The sequence below is a fragment of the Pagrus major genome, chromosome 9, assembly GCF_040436345.1.
Source record: "Pagrus major chromosome 9, Pma_NU_1.0".
In the NCBI taxonomy this organism is placed as follows: Eukaryota; Metazoa; Chordata; class Actinopteri; order Spariformes; family Sparidae; genus Pagrus; species Pagrus major.
This window is the reverse complement of record NC_133223.1, coordinates 21,883,565-21,904,152: the sequence shown is the minus strand read 5'-3', so window position 1 is coordinate 21,904,152 and position 20,588 is coordinate 21,883,565. Positions and strand designations below refer to the sequence as shown.

General features: G+C 39.1%; 1 protein-coding gene across 1 annotated transcript in view; it reads right to left on the bottom strand.

The window, feature by feature from the left end:
* Positions 1 to 20,588, bottom strand: part of LOC141001985 (receptor tyrosine-protein kinase erbB-4-like) — a 182,374-nt gene that overhangs the window by 9,263 nt on the left and 152,523 nt on the right. Inside the window, exons 21-23 of the mRNA XM_073473150.1 lie at positions 6,922 to 7,077; positions 4,522 to 4,597; positions 1,689 to 1,835 (exon numbers count right to left, since the gene is read on the bottom strand). Of these exons, the coding sequence (XP_073329251.1) occupies positions 1,689 to 1,835; positions 4,522 to 4,597; positions 6,922 to 7,077 (379 nt within the window). The remainder of the gene's footprint in view (positions 1 to 1,688; positions 1,836 to 4,521; positions 4,598 to 6,921; positions 7,078 to 20,588) is intronic.

The window sequence follows — 20,588 nt, the reverse complement described above, 5'->3', positions numbered from 1 at the left end:
TGACAGCTTTAATAATAACCATAAATACTCTATCTCTTCATCTGTCTTGCTGAGATCACAACTAAAAAGAAAAGTAACTGACCAATAAAAACCTGTCAGTGCATCTTCTCATCAAACTTAAATTCTTCTATAGTTTTCAAAAGATCTTTTCCATCTGAACCATATGCTATTATAAAAAATGTATTTTTATTCCATAATGAACGGTTACAGATTTTTTTTTAATGAGTTCTCTTCATTGAATATTTTTTTTAAATCTAAAGATGAATACTGTTTCATCACTAGAATGGCCATATGGAGTAATGTTCTTCTCTGCCAATTTCTCAGTGAACACAAGGCTATGATGCCAAAGCAATCATGTGATCTGGCCCTGACTAGAGCCCATCTAGGTATCCAGGGAAATAAGAGGTAGAGATCGAAAAGACTTTACACACCCGAGTGAGATTTCATATGGAAAAGTGATATATTTTATCTCTGTGTCTACTTTTATGTCGAAGTAGTGAATATCAGAAGGTGCAATTCCACCACATGTGTGCAGTGCACCATGTGTCTGTGTATTTGGGTGTATGAGTTTTGCATGTGTAGCGGTGCAAAAAGAAAACCAGATAACAGGCAGGTGACAGTGACCTCTCCCTGCTGTGTGTGTGTGTGTGTGTGTGTGTGTGTGTGTGTTTGGGGGGGTTTGCTTGCCAGGTTGGCCACGGTTCAGAGTTTCAGTAAGAGCCAAGGTGACAGTGAGGCCCAGAGGCTGCAGCTTGGAGACTAGAGGACAAGGCCGAGGTGGAGCTGGCACCAAGTTTTTGTCCTGGCAGCAGTGGCCAGAGGTAACATCTCCACCTGCGACCCCAGTGGCTGATGGCGTGACAGCAGTGACCGACCAATAAGGCAAACACGTCGGTGGTGGGGGTCATAGCCCGCCAGAAAAATTAGTTCCTAATTAATCTTCTACCTGAACTTTGTTCTTTTTGGAGGATTTCTCACTATAATTACCATCAGAGAGATGCTTCTGTGTGGCATTCATATTTTTAACACCATCAACTGAAATGATAAAATAATAGCCGGTTTGAATTTTAGAATAGTGATATTTCGGCTTTAAAAATCTCATCTCTGACACTGCCTGCACCCTTTTGTACGAAACAGCTGTTGTGGCATTTTGAAAATCACTCAATAAAAGCGTAATTGTTTTTGCCTGCTTCAACTAAAAACCGGCTTGCCCTCTCTTCACCCTTTAAAATCCATTGGCTTTTCTACTGTTTGAGGCACAGTGGATGCAGACAAAAGGAAAATGCATCTGGAAATGATGCACAATATATTCCAGTCCTTGCAGAAGCTCTGCGGTAAATATTGTTTTGTAACTTTGTAACACTGGTAATCTTTAAGGCTGTGTGGTGGTGTTGCATTTGAATATATAATACTGTAAGGACTTTCTGGCACTGGTGGACTCCGAGGCTGGGGGGTGAGTGTCCACATGTCAGAAAGAAATACAGCAAAAGTGCCCTCTTGGATGCCCCTGTGGCCTCTATGGTGTCCTTCTAGTGGGGAAAATGTGGTGAAGTGCCCTCTCTTCACTATAAATATATCAAGACTTTCTGCGCCCTGGTGCTCTTTTTATTTTTTTGGCCCCTGACCCTCAAAAATCATTAGTCCGCCACGGCTTTCTGGTGTTTTGCCGACCCTGAGGCTCTACTTACATTTCACCATGACCATGTAGACGTCAATGGTGCAGATGGGTGGCTGAGGAAGACGCTCTCCTTTCTCCAGCAGGTCTGGAATATCTCTGGTGGAAATCCCATCATAGGGCTTCCCTCCGAAGGTCATTACTTCCCAAATGGTTACACCTAAATGGAAAAGAGAAAGGAGGAGGAGGAAGAGAGACAAAATAAAAGAGAGGAGATGATGTAAGTATAAGTGAACGCAAGGAGGGAGATCAGTTAAGTAGAGCAGAAGGTGAAAATATGTGCACAGAGAAAATAAGAAGTAGAGGAAACATAAGGAGAATCAAGATGAGAAGAAGCAAAGTGGAAAAAGAGCAAAGAGTAGAGAAGATTAAAGAGTTCAGAAGAGTAAGTGAAAAAGTTAAAAAGAGAAAATAGGAAACAGACCAGAACAAGTAAGAACCAAGAAAAGTGAAGAAAGAAGGAAAAAAACGAGACCAAAGAGGAAAGGCAAAGATGTGAGGGAGCAGAAGAGATCAGAAGGGGAACGAGACGGAGAGACAGGAGAGAATACAAGCAGAAGAGAGGAGGAAGCAACAAAACAGAGGGTGAGGAAGAAAGGACATGATAAGAGAACGAAAGTCAACAGAGGACAAGAAGAACTATCAGTCTTGAAAGTCATCAGTCAATCTTGAACTTTCAGCACTCTTCAGCTTTACTCACGCTGGTGTTAATGAGCTAATGAGTGCTAAGCAGAGTAAATGCACACTATAAGATGGAAGTATAATAGCCCGCGGTCATAGAGGCCCAGTGGGGACATGGATGCACTAAACCACACTGATACTTTTAATCAAACACACATTATTCTCTTTGATATGACCCGTCGTGCATATTTTTTTGAAAATCTTTTTTTTAACGACTATAAGACTCCTTGGTCGACTTAAACAGGAAATAATATTTTGCAATATAAAAATAAAAAATCTGATAGGATATTTTTGCCTAGATTTTTTAAACTTTGCTTACATTCTGATGGCCGTGAAGACGCGAAGAGTTTTATATTCAAAAAAATGTAATGAGTAGATGGAGCATGACAAATCCCTCCACGAAATATTCTGGAGTTTACTGTTTGCATGCATGACATTCACCTTCAGGAGATTGACTTGCATCCACACTCTTTGAGTCTTTTCTTCACTTCTTACTACTCTGATTCAGTTTTGTTTCAGTGGTCTCCGGTGCAACCATCGCACTCCTCTGTCTGGACGATTGGCCACCCTGCCACTCAGTGGACCCCGTGGTTGCTAATCTCAGTGAAGGCTCTCTTCTGTTCTGACCCCGCAGTGGTGGAATGAACTCCACACTGAGTTCAGAATAGCAGAGTCACTGCCCATCTTCAGCAGCAGGCTGAAAAAAACCTGCCTTTTAAGACGACTGCACACGTACGCACGCCACTTAGGACATTGCGTTTAGTTTGAAAAAAAAAAAAAAAAAGAAAACCTAGGGCAAGTTGAGGTCACTTTATTTGTAGGAAACATTTGAAAGGGGTTGACCAAAGTGTTTTATAGAGAAAATTAAAACACAATTAGATAATAAAAATTAAAAGAAAAGAAATCATGTTTTGTATTAATAATTAAGGGGACTAAAAAATGATATTGATATGATATATGAATATTGCAGGTAGATGAGGAAGAACTGAGAGTGAGGGCTAAACTCTTCCAGTCTGTCTATTTAATGGATAACCAGTAAAAGGATTATACAGGGATGATATTGTCCCTCTTTTTAGTATCAGTGAGAAGTCTCACAGCTGCATTTTAAACTGGCTGCAGGTGGGACAGGCATGACTAACCCAGAACAAGTTAATTTTTTGCTGAGAACCTTTACGCAAAGCTGCTACCAATAACCAAAAATGTTTTTTTTAAAGCTGAATCAGCAATGGCACTGCATGTCAATTTAACATTAGAAAGACATTGAATTTTAGATTGAAATGAAAATCCGGTTGGTGTCAAAACCACACATTTGCTTGACATCCACTTTCAACGTTGGATAGACACTGAATTTTATCAAACTCCATGGTTGGAGACATGTTGGATTTTGGTTTTAAATGATGATTAATGTTAATGAGGTTAATGTCAAAACCCAATGTCGGCTTGACATCAAACTCCATCGTTGTATAGATGTTAAATTTTAGTTGGAAATGAAATCGTGTTGACTTCTAAAGCCAGTGTCTGCCTGACATCATCTTCTAAAGTTGGTCTGATGTTAGATTTTAAAGTGGAAATCAAAATTGTGTTGATGTCAAAACCCAACGTCAGCTTAACATTAACCTCTAAAATTGGAAATACATTGAACTTTGGTTGGAAATGAAAACCTGTTTGACATGAAAACCCAACACTGACTTGACTCTACCTCCAACATTGGATAAATGTTTATTTTTAGTTGGAACTCAAAAGTGGATTTCTGTCAAAACCTTACACTGGGTAGACATTAACCTCAAACGTTGGGTAAAAATCAAGTTTTGGTTAGAAATGAATGTTGAGCTGATGCCAAAACTTAATGTTGTCTTTACATCAAGCTACAACACTGGACAGATTGAGTTATTGTTAGGAATCAAAACAGGATAGCAATCAAAACCATACATTAGCTGTCAAATTCTAACTTTATATGATGAAATTTGGTAAGTGCATGTTTTTATTGTAAATTAAAAATCAAGAGCAGCTAGTTGCAAGACCAATGATGATGTATTTCTTTCAAGTAATGCAATTTAGTCATAAAAATCCATGAAATAATTTGGTCTGTATTGTATATGTAAATATAACCCTGAAGGTTTTGTCCGCTTCAAACAAGTTCTCTGTGAGGACACTTTGAAGCTTACCGTAACTCCAAACGTCACTCTGATGAGTAAACTTCCTGTAATGGATACACTCCAGGGCCATCCATTTGATGGGCATCTGCCAGGCACAAGCAAAGCAGATCACATGCACATACATTACAATGAGCAGGCAATAATACCTTTCTCTTATGTCTCAAATGAAACTGATAAGGACACTTAAGACACAAATTTTGAGTTCATACTGAACTTGGATCTTCTGTTGGTGAGACGTTGGCATACAAAGACTGTTTAAACCAGGTTAGAGAAGAGAGATGGATGACAGAGTGAAGGGAAACAAGGTTTGAAAGAGAAGACAAACAAATAAACCCAAACACACATACACACAAGCTCCAGCTGTCTTGGAATAAGGTGGGACAATTGGCAGGACAGTCTGAGTTGCAGCTTAACACTGTGATTAGATTTGAAGGCCAATTCTATTGATTACAGTGATGGAGGTTGAGGGGTGGGGGGTGTCGAAGGTGAGAGTGTGTCTGTCTTTCTCTCAGTGGAGGGGATAATACCAGAACACTCAGCATTGACACAAACATGATTGAAACTTAGAGGGTTGGGAGAGGATGAAATAGGTAAGTGGGTTTAAAAAAAAAAAATACAAAAGAAAAAAAAGATGAACCAAGATTTGAAGAGGCCAGAAGCCCAAGAACAGAGAGCTCCAAGGACGTATTTGTTTACTACATTCAGGGTTTACAGATCTCCATTCCCCTAAAAGTAAATAAAACGGTCCAATAGAGCAGAAGAGTATTTCACTGACTCCACTTAAACTGTCCTTTGTGATGGGCTTAGTTCCTCCCTCAGGATATAAAGTCCAAATTAATGTTAATGTCTGTTGTTGTCTTTTACAACATGTCAATGGTATGGTCCAAAATAGTAATTCATGAATATTATATCTCAATGAGCCTTGGAAACCAAACACATCAAGGAGCAGGTAATAAAAGCAGTTAACAAGGTCACTCAGTACAGGCTGAGTGCATAGTACAGTACAATTTAAAGACAGAATGATGACATGGAAGTCACGTTAAAACATTTCCTAACATAGAATTTCATTTTTAAATAGGTAGTTTGTATTTCACTTATTAGCTTTCTTGCTGAGCGTTAGACAGGACTGTGTGTACCACTCCTATATCTTTTCATTCAATATAAGACTACAGTTAGCTTAGCTTAAAACAAAGACTGAAACGGGGAAATATCTAACCTGGCTCTGTAGAAACAAGAAACAAAACCTGATACCCCGTACCTCTAAAACCCATAAACTGGTTATATCTTGTTTGTTTAATCAGTACTAAAAAAAGCCTTTCATCCATCTTAAGATGACAATTGTGGAACTTTTACCGGTGTGTTCAGACAGAAAGCGAAGCAAATTTTCACCCATTGACATTCACACATATTTGACCACAGATGTTTCTAACAGATGTAGGCTACTGATCGTGTGCCTGTGTATTTTTACTAAGCTAAGACTCTGACTCAACTCAGAACTCTTTGCCTTTTCCTCTCGTTTCTGAATGTTTGTAAAACAAATTCATCTTCCACTGACTGTGCATGCAAAAGGGCCGCCTCTAAAACTCGCTTCATGTTCTGTCTGAACACACAGTAAGAAATCACTATGCTCAGCCGAGAAAATGGCTACATATAACAACGTGACTGCTTGCTGTTGCTTCATAACTATCATTTAGATGTGAGAGTGCTATAGATCCACTCATCTAACTAGCGAAATTGTATTTCCCAAAATGTATGGCAATTTGCCACTTAAAATACATATAACTTAACCAGGATGTCATTCTACCCTTTGTAGTCTTGTATGGTCAACCTGTTCACATTCCCAAGTCGTCAAATACCGATGTATCGTTGCGCTTTTTGGTGTCTCATACTGATGCACACGGTATCCTCTAGCGCCAGAATTGCTTGGTTAGGTTTAAGAGATCATGGAGGGGGTAACGATAAATATGTTACGTTACATATCTATGTTACACTTAAGTAACTTGACACTGACTTTTGGTTTTACATGCATAGGGAATGAATAGCAGTCTCCTAGGTGAAACTCCTGTGTTTTACCCGTCCTGCCAGACCTCCTCCCCACTTGGACCTTGTTGCTCTTTGTATTACGTCACCAGACTGAGCGTCTAATAATACGACAGATGGGTTTACATTGAAGCTAGTTGAAAGCCTGGTGCGTCTCAGCCAGACTCTGAGTGGGACCTTGTGCATCTGTATGAAACACCGAGGGGAGCTACAAGACGTTTGCATTTGACGACATTGACATAAAAACCGTCTTGCGCAACACAGTGTGAGATTCAAAGATGGCAAATGCAGACATATATGCTTTTTGTTTACTTGTGGGATTATTTGTCTGATAGTGTAAATTACCTGTGTCACAAAGTGATGATTTACCTTTCCTCCATCTGCATTATATTCCTTCTCATTAACATCCAGCAGGCGAGCCAGACCAAAGTCGGTGATCTTGATGTGGTTGGGGGATTTGACCAGGACATTTCGGGCTGCCAGATCCCTGTGAACCAGCCTGCGCTCCTCCAGATACATCATCCCCTGTAACACACACACACATGGACACACACAGAACAATTATTTGCCATTGAGTTCATTTTCATATAATAGAACTTTCTGTAGGGCATGGGTGTGCACTGGTATGCAGGGACTGGCATAAACACACGTGCAAGTGTGAGTCCTGTTCAACACCACCATCTGTCTTCATCATCATCATCACTATCATCACAACCACCATCAAGACCCCATTAGAATTTCTATAATTATTTGTGTCATCATCATTACCAACACATTGTTATTTTATGGCTATAATTCACATCAATCAACAACTAGACTGTGGAAAAGCCCTCTTTATTGCCTAATGCTTGGCGATGCAATAACAGCAGCATCCATAAGCATCAACCCGGAGGCAGGTTTTCAATTAAAAACGGGACCCATAGGAGTGAGGACTGTTGGAGTAAAACATTTCATTCAATACATTTACTGAACAATTAAGAAACCACCTCCCTACGCTTTCACCCTGCCCTTACTTTAATTAATAACGATTATCTGCCTTGTACAAAGGCATTTTTCTCTGACATTAGTTGTCCAGATTAAGTTTCCATGCGATAAAACTAACAAATTCATTTGTTTTCTCTTTTGGGTATAAAGTATACATGACCCACTAAAAACTAAACAACAATGGAGAAATTGAACACACACTCAAACATGCTCAGTTGAATTACACACATTTGTTGCTATCACTTTACAATAACATCAGTTAATGTAGTAATACACATTAATTAAACAGTTATTAAATGTGTCTAGTAATCATTTACTGATCTTGTTTATGTTAACTAAGCATTAGTAACTGTTAACAAATGTTTCTTAACATTTACTAAGGGTTAATCAAGATTCTTAAAAATATTGGCATATAAGGGTTTCATTAATTAACATTAGTTAATACAGTAATAAACATTAACTAACAGTTAACTAACAGTTAATTAATGTGTCTAGTAATAATTTACTGATGCTGTTCATGTTAACTAAGGTATTAATTTATACATGTTTTAATAATTTATAAAGATTGCTATTAATAGTAATTAATATAGTAATAGGCATTAACTTACACTGAAATAAAGCAATAGTTAGCATTAATAACTGTTAACAAATGTCTTTTGTTAGCATCAATTGAGGATAATTTAGGGTTCTAACAAAATTGTTTGCTAAAGTATTAATTAAGCATTATTTAATTGTTTACAAAGATGCTATTAATATTAGTTTATACACTAATAAGCATTACGTAACTGTTAGCAATTGTCAACAGTTACATTTATTAAGGATGAATTAAGGTTCTAACAAATATTGGTATATGATTGATAAAGATGTTATTGTGCAAAATAGGATTAAGGGCTATCTGAGCACTGAATGCACATGTTCTGAGCACGGGTAAATTCATTGACTCTTTGTGACCCTTGTGGTATTAACTTATATTAATAGCATCTTTATAAAATATTAAATACTGTAGAAACAAATACCTTAGTTTACATGAACAGCATTAGTAAATGATTACTAGACAAATTAATTAACTATTAATGTTTATTACTGCATTAAATTATGTTAATTAGTGTACCCTTAATGTGAAATGTTATCTATTTGTTTGTAAATGACAGGACCTTTTACTAATCTTTTTCTGAGAGTGCAAAAGTTGAAATAAAATGAGTAAATCTACTGCTAACAAAAGTTTTTCTACCTGCAGTATCTATGTCAGGGATTGGAAACCAATATCAACCTGTCACACATGAGCACAGACCCCACTCACACACTTAAAGTTAAATAAAGTGTGTATTTGCATCACCACCCCTGTGGAGACAGAAAAGTCCTACAAAAAAATGCCAATAATGTCCTCAAGCTGCAGAAGAAAAGCTCTGTATAGTTGTGTGAAAGCTTTTCAGTAGTGTACCTGGTGCTACACATCTACAGTTTACACCGCCTATTGTGCATCACAAGAGTGGACCTGAAGAGAAAGAAAGATCGCATCTGAAGGGAAAGAAAGATGAGGGGGAGAGGGGAGAGGGGGGAGGGGGGAGCTATTTCAAATTGGACGAGCAATAACAGAAGCTACTTTGTTAGAAGTGGCGAGAGCACAGAAAAACAAGGCCTTATTTGAAACCAAAACAAATTGGATTTAGCTGGAATGGGCTGGAATGAAAGGAGGAGTGGATGGTGGAGGAGGAGGAGAGAGGAGGAGGGATGGGGATAGGTGGGGTTGAGTGGCGGCAGTCTAAGAGGTGAGATTACATCGGTAGGCTATAATCACACTGCCTCATTTGGCTCCCTCCCAGGAGAGAACATGGAGTTCCAGCACAGACCTGCACAGATGCACACATACCTGCAGACATCATGCCTACTAACATGGAGGTGAACCTGCATATGTATGTTTATATGATACGGGTGTGCAAAGAAGCTGACAGAAGAACTGAGAAAAGATTATTTATGTTGAGCTGGTAGAGATTTTATAAAAGACGAAGAAAGTGCAGTCTTCCCAACAATGGTACCCACAGTTATTTATTCAGATTTGGTCAGAATTCGCTCGACATGCCTTATGAGTTGAATTTCTATGTAATTTCACACATTTTTCAGTCTGACATTATGTTAAAGATGCCTGCCTGATTGAATGCATAGATAGACAAAGATCCTGTTACAAAATGCCACGGGACACAAACAAGACGGCGGTGTCAGAGATCTGTTATGATTTCAGTGACAGTGAGGTAAATATGGCAGTTTTCCAGTTGTTCTCATGACAGATAGATAAGAAGCTCGGCAGAAAGGAATGATTTTGTTGCACTGCTTTTGTTCTCTGCATGTGTGTTTATTAGTTTAAAACTGTTGGGTGATGTTTTTAAATAATTTCAAAGAGATGCAGTGCTATTCATGAAATCAGAAAAACTGGCAAAGTGCACATCATTCTCTTATGATGATGGTAGTATAAAGTATGCTGCTCAAGTGGCCAACAATTGACTCTTCTTAACTGCATTTTAACTAAATGTTTGCTTACAGGAATAGTATCACTGGCCCCAGCCTCGATAAGTTGTTGTGAGCCAAATGTTAGCTCAGCTGCTAACCATCGCTGCCAACTTGGCAATATGTTACTACATTTAGAAACTCCTGGCAGCTTTATTTAAGACACTACTAAAAAATACTATAACACAACAATGAGTACATGTTGATTGCCAAAACATTTGGCGTTAAATGTGCAGTATGGCTCTTGCACAATTTTACTACTTACATGTTTAATCCAAAGAGGTCTGATCCCATTATTTGCCAAACACAATGTAAACGTAGCAAATATTCATGCGTAAATAAATTAATGACCTAATCCGCTGGCACAACCTCTTCTCAATCCCAGATAGTCAAATACAGGTGATGTTTTGTCATGCTCCTCAGTGTCTCATACAAACACACAAGGTAGCCTTTATTGTCTGTATGAGACTGTCCAAAAAGCCAGTCATGGTTTGGGCTGAAATACGTAGCCTACATTACATGACATTAGGTTAGGTTAGGTTAGGTTAACTACATTATGAATGTGTTGTAAGTGAACCTTTTCCGAATCCCTCTACACCGGAGATGTCAGCCATTCGACTGACAGCTCATTTTAGCAGATATGAACTTCTATGCCCACCCTATAGCCTACAACAGCCAATGAGTGATCATGTAGACAGGTGACCCACTCTCTCTTCTTTCACTTCTCTCCTGAGCGAGCACCTACACACCAGCCTATGGATGATTGATGCATCATCTTGCTGTTTATCCACCTAAACACTTGTTTTTGACTATTCTATATGCATTAAAATAAGGAAATAAAATACTATAATGAGTTTTTGCCCCTGTTAGATTCTGACTGTGGTATTTTGAGGTCATGAAATGGCATTTCTTTGCCAGGCTCAGAAAAACAATTGTTAGGTGTCCATTTTCAGTGATATTAGCTTGGACCTTGTAAGACTTTATGATGTGTACCCATGGTGTTGTCCAGCTAATAGGGGCAGGCTTATTTTTGCATTCAGAAATTTAGCTGAGAAAAATCAATAATTCAGTGTGGTCACACTCCCATAGATTAATGTCAGAAGCACTTACAGAGCTTCTGACAGCTTGGGGACATAATTCAGCATCTAACCTTTCATTTTCAAATTTCCAGGAATGAAAGGTTAAGTATGTAATGCTAAAATAAGTCGACCTTCACTTTTGGTTTCACACACACACGCGAACATCCGTTTCTTGGGTGAAAGTCCAGTGTTTGTTTGACCCATCCATCAACCCCAACCTCTACCGTATGTGGACTTAGTTGCTCTTCATACTACGTCACCCGACTTGCTCTCAGCGTCTCATATTGCCGCTAATGGCTTTACATTGGAATTGGTTGAAAGCCTGATGCTTCTCAAACAGATTCTTAAGTGAGCAGCCAATACCTAATCTCCTTAGAAAAACAGCTGATACCAGTGTAGCTGACCCTTAGAGCGACGATGTTCATGTGGCTGCAACGTGAGCTGATGTTCAAAGTCTATAGACATGTCAGGAAAAGTCACACTAATATAGATAAAGAGGATGCTGATCATTATCAAAATAAGTTGGGATTTGAGGTATCCCATGGTTGATGTTCACAGTTCTCAAATCATCAAGCCTATGTGTGTGTCTATGTCATGGTATACTCTGCCAGGTTTCTGACAGTTTCTTATTTGTACATAAATCGCGCCCGGTAATCTCCTCAATTTTCGAGACAATTAAGCAGTGGAGGGAGAATGGATGGCTTGGCAACCCGTGAATTTTAATTTGCCAGCACAATGAGATTGAAAGGGGGGAGGTGATGGAAGTATGCAGGGTGGGAAGTGGCTGCAGACGTGCGTGAGGAGCAAACTTTTTTTCCCCTTTTTCTACTCGGTTGCTCTCATTTACTGCCCTCCCATGTGGACATGATGAGAACAACTCACTGCCAAAAGGTTTGTAATTGCAGCGAGTCTGGATACGACAGCCAGGGAGATGCCAGTTGCGGAGGCTGTATTTCAGGTAAGCCTGCCACCAGAGGAAAATCCTCAGGCTTCAGACAGACTTTGTTATGATCACATCTCTAGACAAGGGCTGCTTTCCAATCAGTCAGGATCAGGCCTGTGACCTAAACTCTGCGCAGGATGATTTTACATGAAAAGCAAGCTGAGGAATACTGGTAGTAGATATATCAAGGCATTAAATCACAAAGAATATTAGAATTTCATGACTTTGGGTCGCGTTAAGCCTTTATAAACCAATGCCGATGATGTGCCAATATTATCATGCATCCCTACTAAATAGCGTCGAGGAAAATCTCCTTTTCTCAAGAAGAAAGTAAGGTGAACGGTATAAACAGAGCTACAAGTCTGTATTCAAGATGCTTAACTGCCCTCTCACCAGCCAGGAGAATTACTGCACTCCCAGACAATATTCTGACCTCCCGTCAGGGTTATTTATGCTCATTTCACAGAGTCAAGTGAACAAAACCTGAGTGGACGGGATTGTCCTCTGGATGTGTTTTGTGAAGACAGATTTTGGATGGGGAGGGAGTGGCAAAAGGGCTGCGAAGATTAAATCAATAGGAGAGGAGCGAGGTAGAGGTGGCGCCCATTTTTCACCGACTGGCGCTTCCCACTGTTGTTTATTCTGCCAAGATAGACACACACTCACACACACGGGGACACATGGAAATCTATAATCAAGTGATTCATCCTGATTCAATGTTATTCATGAGGAAACACTTCTAATGAGATCGAACATCCTACAGAGGCTCTGTAAACCTCCTGTGTGTGCTCTTTCCTCAGTGAGTGTGTGTGTGAGCTGATTCACATTTATTTTCATTGTTTGGAATCCAAGACTAAAATGATATAAAATTCATTATATATAGTTCATAATATTTGGACTAGAGAGTGATATTTTAGCATGGTGAGTTCTTACACAATGATGTCATATTAATGGATTCTGTAAAAGTGGCTGATTGTTTGTGCATACCTTGTAAAATCCACCATTTATCCACGAATCATGCTTGTCCATGTTAGCTTTTAGATTTGAGGCTTGTTCTCTCATGTATCGACTGTGACTCTTTTGCTTACTACGGCGCTGTTCTAAATACACTTATCTGAGAGGCAATTAGCATAGCTTAGCATAAGACTGGAAGCAACGGGAAACAGGAAGCTTCACAGACGAATGAATGAATGTTTGGTTCACATGTTGTTAAACATATTACAAGGAACTTTTACCTGGTTATGATTAAATACCGATGCCTCTATATGAACTGCATAAGCAAACAAGACTCACAGAAAAGAAGCTGCTCTTTAGTGTGGTGGTACAGCAGCATGTATTTCTGAATTGACAGATGGTGGCAGAGCAACTTGACTTTAGGGACAGTTAGTAGATGTCCTGGTAGCAAAAATGTACTTTTTTTGAAGGTTGTACCTCCATTCTACCCATGGAACTACATCCTTAAAAAAAACATACTGGAAGTTATTGTCTTCGCTCCTAGGAACTGATTCTTCTAACTGTCCCTGAAGTCCATACTTTAAGTACACTGCTCCCTCTGCTTGGAACCTGTTGCAAAACTGCCTGAATCTTCGGGAGCTGGAAAGAACATCTAGCTGTAGATGTTTTCAATGTTGATGGGAGTTTAGATATTTTATAACAAAGCAATTTATGTGTCATCATCATCATCATTTATTAGTTAAACATTTGTCTGCAACCATGTAACTGCGCTGCTGCTTGTCTTAAAGGAGATTGTTCATCCCAATGAGGCTACTCTCCTGGCTGCATAAAGGTGAAATGAAAAAGAAAATAACACCCAATGTTGGCCTTGCTACAGAGCTATATCTTGCTGTTAGCTCATTATTATGAAGACATAACGTTACTTGGGAATGTTGACGACTTTAGCCGAACAAAACTACTATTACTGAGTAACTGTTAATTAGAGGCACATGACCTAGGTGTATGAACGGCACTAAAACTGCAGTTTATAATCTTAAATATCCACCAGTAGATTATGTCATCGTCCTGCACCCTGCAAATAAAAATAAGTTGCGTCTTTCTTTCAGTTGCTTCCGAAACAAATGTCCTCCCTCCTTTTGCCACGCACGCAATAAAACTTGCAAGCAATATGTACTACTATAGTTTCTATCACCAAAAGTTATACCAAATCACAGTGAATTTTACTTTGATTAGCTTTTTACTCATTAAAGGATCACAGTTGTTCTGGGATGCTGTAGCCTACTTCTCCTCTCGAGTGCAGGATACCAGACCCATTAAAAAAATGTAATTACTGTGAATGAGAGTAATTTTTATTCTGAGCACTGAATACTCAGCAGCAAGAACACATGACTCATCTGTGCTGTTTTTCTCTTTCATTGTGCAGCCTCTTTGGCTCATTTAAACCGAGATGCCAGTATTTCTGGAGGGCACAGGATGTTTGGTGACTGTCTATTTTGTGTTATCACACTGTGAATAACGTTGCAGTTTTATTGGGGGGGTCCACGACACCAGTGCAGCATCTGCTTGACGTAGGACATGTTTAATGTATGGTGTGGATATAAAAAGATCCCAGTGGGCATGAAGAAGGTGAATCACTGTTCAAGAAATGAGGTGAAACGAATCAGACCAATGTGGAGGAGAAACTGAGAGAAAAGGGGGAGAGGGAGTGATAACACAATAATGATGAAAGCGGTAGGCTTTCATTTCATTTTGAGCTCCCATGTCAGAATGAATTTACAAAATGACGTTAGGGGGCAGCTTGAATATGAACAATTTGTCTGTGCTCAGACCGTGTTAGCAGTGTGTGAGGGGAAACCTTGTCCATATACATTTATTCTCTCTGATGAATGCCTAATGCAGATTCCACTGCCGTACCTACAGCGGAGAGGAGGGTAAGTCGCTCTTGTGTGAGCGACACACACACTCTCATCACCTTTAATTAATAATCAGATGGCAAAAGACTTGTACTGATTAAAGAAAAGGATTGTATTGTGTCCTCGGATGAATGCATAATGCAAGCTATTGTGCCTTGGTCTTTATTTGTGTCTCTAGTCAAATCATTCGTGGCCTCTGACACCACAAAATCAGAATATTGTGAGAATGGGTGATGAAATTTGTCTAACACCACACTCTCCTGTATGAAGTAATCTTAATCAAACCAGTGTTTTGCGCTTAGGTTAAATAAAAAACAATCCTTGTTGGACCAATCAGTGTCTGGAAATTATGTTAATGGATGAGTAAATTTATTTCCTTTGGCGTCAGCTTCTCAGGTGCTATCTGACTCATTCCTAACAATCTCCATCAGTTGTAATCCCAGTAAAAACATTTAAAGCCTTCTGAATTAACAACAAAAAACAAAATATGTCGAACGAAATATTTCATTTATGTTGCTATTTGTGAGGAGTATTTATTCTGGGAATAAGTGTTACACATTAACAGTATACACCAGCCAACAGTCAAGTAAGTGTTGGAAGAAAGGTAGTTAAAATGTGTTCAATAAACCAATGAGGCCTCTTAAATCATTCAACTGTGCGAGTTTAATTTTTCAAAACCGTCTGAAATTCGATGAATAAGCATTGGCATTTATACATAAAAACATTGATCAAGTACTTTAATCTCAAGATATTTCTACAAATTTCTTTCCTGTTCGAAAGACTGAGTGCTCCTACAGAAGGACAAAGTTTTCTGAATAATACGGACTCTGTATCATCAAAAAACACTGTCTGACATGTGGCATTTCATTGTGAGGAATTAAAAGAAGGCTTACCGCTTCATGAAAACATTGTTTTAGCACATCAGGGCTGAAAAATTGGTTGCAAAGTTTCATGTAAGTGGGATCATTTAAGGGATTATAGGGAGTTGTTCTGGCAATCGAGGTATCATGGTAAACTTAATTGCAAACAGATCCAATGAACTCACTTAAAGGAGACATATTATACTTTTTTCCTTCTGTGTTCTTTATAGGTTCTTGCTCATGTAAAAGATCCTGAAAGTTAAAAAGGCTGAAGTCCATTGCTACAGAGGCTTCTCTCTCCCACAGAAAACACCTCGTCAGTGGTCCCGCCTCTCACTCTGTGACATTTCTGAATAACTATTGCATAAGATCACAGTAATAGCAGTATTGGTTTGTATCCAGTAGGAAATCTGTTGCACTTGGTACGTACTGATTGATACTGTTGTGCCAAGCATAATCATAGATAACATAATGATACGGAAAAAAATGAAATGAGGTTTTGTTTTACTTCTTGACAGTGGTATTCTATGTGGGGGATAGGGGTAAGATTCTGAGGCAGAGTGGTTGTGTTTTTGTTGAAGAGCTGTCAAGCAGCCATCACTCTAAATGGGATTCAACCTCTTTCCTGTAACTGTCACTGTGGCAGCTGAGCAGGGAATGACCTCACTTGGCTGCGGCTGTTGAAGTTAACAATCCTGCTGTCACTGAATTCATATCTGCTGCCTCCCACTGAATAACGTGGATTTAATCTAAATTCAGCTCATGAATGTGATTGGATGGTCCAGGATCTGGCAGAAATTTGATGATTGTGTCCAGTTCACCATTTTTAAATAAAATTTGATTAATAGATTTTTTTTATGTAAGAGAAACAGGGACTCCTGGGGCTTCGTCTTAAGATCATTTGATAATCGCTTACATCAAGTACAGACATAAGATCATTTCCTATCAAAGTAAGGTTTTATAAATAATTATTTATATTAAATAATGAAAAGATTTGTAGGACTGAGAGAGACACAAAGAACTCCCAAAACTTCACTTTTGTATTCGAAAAAGTATTTTATGCACAGCTATAATTACTTTCTGGGTAAAATACATATTATCTCGAGCCAGTTGGGTGTTTTAAGCACATCTTTTATAGCCTGGTGCACTTCAGGTACAAAGAGAGAACATTTATTCTCTGTTGTGCACATTAAAAGTTCTAAGTTTATTTTGAAAAAATTGAATTGTTGTTCACATAAACAGAGAGACAACAAATGAGAGGAAAACTAAAGGCTATCCTTTGACCTCACCACCCACAGGAGGAATGACAGTCAGAAATGCTCAGGCTCAGGGAGCGATAAAGAAAAATGGGACAGCAATGCAACTGTAGGTGAGAATTTGATGTAAAATATAGATTTCTTGTTTGCACAAAACACAGTTGTTGGCTTCAACACAAATAAATGAATCAGAGGGATTCATAGTAATGGCCCTAATTATAATCCATATGGATAATGGTCACTTGTGCATTAGAAGTAATGATGGGAATTTAAAGACACTCTTAGCCAGCTGAAACTGAAGTTTGTACATGATGAATACATTAAACACAGCAAGTCAGCAATCACTTTTCCAGATGTTTGAAGACTATATTTGGTTTAAAGGGAATTAGAAAGCTGTTCAGATTGCTTTTATACATCATTTGCGGAAAGAATGATCAATGAAAGATTTTTACTTTTGTTTTAGTTTCACTTTAGTTGTTTATAGACATAGTGATTCAAAATGGTCTCAGCTGACATTAACAACTACATTTGACTATTAACCATGCCCCCATTCTTTGTTTGAGGAAGAACGTCGGCCATTAGGAAGACAAACTGACTGCAGGTGGGCTTTATTACCTACTGTCATGTTTAGGTGAAAATCTTTAAAGAGCATAAGTTTTGAGCTTCACCTAAAAAGCGAACAACGATGTTACTTTGCTGGACTCACCCCCTATTGTCTGCACAATGCCAAACCCACCAGACCCTACCAAAAGAAAAAGCAGATTTATTTCTTTCTCAACAGGATGCATGGGTCTCACTCCCAATGCGTCAAATACAGCAGACTGGCCAGTGGCCTTATGCTTCCAAGGTTCAAGCTTTAGTTACCCCTCCAGCATCAAAACCTGAGGTGGGTGTTGGCTGGGGTGGTTGGATGGGTCATACAGTGGACTTTGTCAGACTGGCGACTAACCAAGAGGCTTTTATAATAAAGGACTGTATTTTTTGTGCCTTAACCTAACCAAGTGGTTTTGAGCATCATAGTTGAAGATAAGGCCACTGACCAGGCAGCCATATTCTACTAGTTGGGAGTGGGATATCGAAAAAGTTTAGATGCCAAACTGTCCTTTTAAATTCTGAGGTAATATTGTAACACATTACATTTTTTGTGATTTTCTTCAGTTTTTATGATGCCAAGCTTTCAGGTTAACTGTGACACAATCCCTTCCGTCATCCATAAAATGAGTTTACATCAGAAACAAGCTTGTACTGATGAGGCAGTTTCATCTAAGATTTATGTACTTACTTATTTATTTTTTTTGGGAGAAGCTCTCTTTTGTAATATCTTTTTTTATTTTCTTACCTTCTCTTTCCTTGACCCAGATGTAGTTTAAAACAATGCTAGTAAGCAGTTGTGTATGTGTGTATGATGTATGGAGGAGGTTGACAGGCGGATGACAGCATGTCATGAACATCTGTGGTCTGATGGGGTCTAAGGGGTTGAGGTGAGGTTAGGAGAAGGGTAGAATGTGCAGGGTAACACATTTAACACCAAACAATATCAGGACGCAGAGCAAAAAAAGAGCAGGTATGTATATTGTGAGGGCAAAGGAATACAGACACTCAGCAGAAACACACTGGTCTTTCTCTTCTTTAATCGAATCATCTCATACTGATAGGTCAAAATGAAAGGCAAAACAACGGTTTGGAAAGGGCATTTTCCGCAACTCACTCCTTATTTTTCTCTGTCTCTGCCGGGGCATCAGTTCACTGAATTCCCTGCATCAAAAATCCTCAAGGGTCAATTTTCACTTTCATATAACAAAAGTAAGCGGGATCTAGAGCAGCTGATTCAAAGTTCATGCAGGGCAACAGACGGAGGAACAGTGAGCCATCCAGCAGCCTTTCTGGCTAAATAAAAAGCCCTCAGTCGCAATGAAATCCATGGGTATCAGCCACCTAAATTGAAATTTTGCTATGGCTTTTAGCCCCTAAATAAAACATCCAAACCCAGTTCTCGGGCTGACAACATGCTATGATTAAGTCAGTGTGATAAATTAGGAGATATGTGTTACATTTAATCTGCTTAAAGGTAACACTTGGCCTGGATTTTTTTCTCTGATGTGATTTTAATTTTAGATAATACTTGATTTTTTGCTCCCTTATTATAATGATAAAGTACTGCACAGCTTGGACTTAAGGTCCGGAGGGTTAACTCAATAAATGAAATCAGATCTACCAGATCAGATTTATTTCTCTGCCTCTCTCTTTTGGTGTATCTCTTTTTCCTGCTCTTACACGTTTCAATATTGAATATTGATGGATATTTGTACTTTAGTCATGTCATCTGTCTGTTTGTCTGTCTCATAAGTTTCAGGCAGAGGCGGCATTGCGTAGTGTTGCACACTTGGTCATCTGTTAGACCTAAGTGATCCGATCACAAGAAACGTGTGAACACCCCCAGGACTCATTTGATATCCGATCGCTCAGACCACATTCTGAGGTGGTTCTTTTAGCAGTGTGTACTCACATGAGGTCTGGGCCAGACTGAAGGATCGCCTACTCAACTGATGTCATCCACGAAACAGCAACAAGAAGCCACAACAGCAATCACAATAGGTTAAACGCTGTCTGATTTCCATGTGGTTAGCTGTAACGCAAATCAGTTGTATGGGCTCTCTTAACTTGCCGATGTTAGCAGCAGATATTTGTGAACACACTGTCTGTTTCAACTGACCATTAAATAAGTAATAGCAACATCACCAGACTCCTTATGACTGGCATGATTTTTAAGAATTGTTTCATGAGGAGAAATGTAAAAAACGTTGTGGAACAGCTACAGCAAATTCTTTGTCGTCCGTGGAGAAAGTCCCCAGACTCCATTAAAAAAACACTCAATTTTGGGAGGTGGGAGTTTACTAAGTGGGCCTACTTGTTAATTCGGCAAATGTTATACATTAAGATATTTCTTACTTTTGTGTGAAAAAAAACAACTTTGCATCTGTTTGCTCCAGTGATGTAGGTGTATATTTGCATACAGAGCAGGGAAGAGAGGTCCGATCACAGAGGTCACTTGAGACACATGTATGGATACATTTAGTGACAGGTGTGAATTGATGGGCTTAAAGCTGTCCACTTGTAATCGGATCATTCAGGACGGATGATACTACCAAATGTAAACAGCCTCATAGATTTAAGGTCGGAGCTACACTGCACAGTGTTGCACACTTGGTCATCGCTGACCCACAACCTGGCTACGAGGTTACATGGGCTGCCAGTTGTTGCAACAAATACACAAACAGACAGATCAAAAATGCACGTAAACAATAGAAATACATCAAATCGTTGTTGCTATGAGTTTATATCCTGATAGGACTGTGTTGTAGAGAGAGAAAAGTAAACTCAGTTTCAAAGAAAGGTGTTACTTTGGTGTGCGTGCATGTATGTGTGATGCACATCGTGCAGAACAGCCTTGCTTCTTGTCAGTTTACCACTACAGTCACTAACGCCAGCATGCTGGTGCGCCAGGCGCCCACAGGCACCTTTGGGATCAGGTGGCACATTCATAA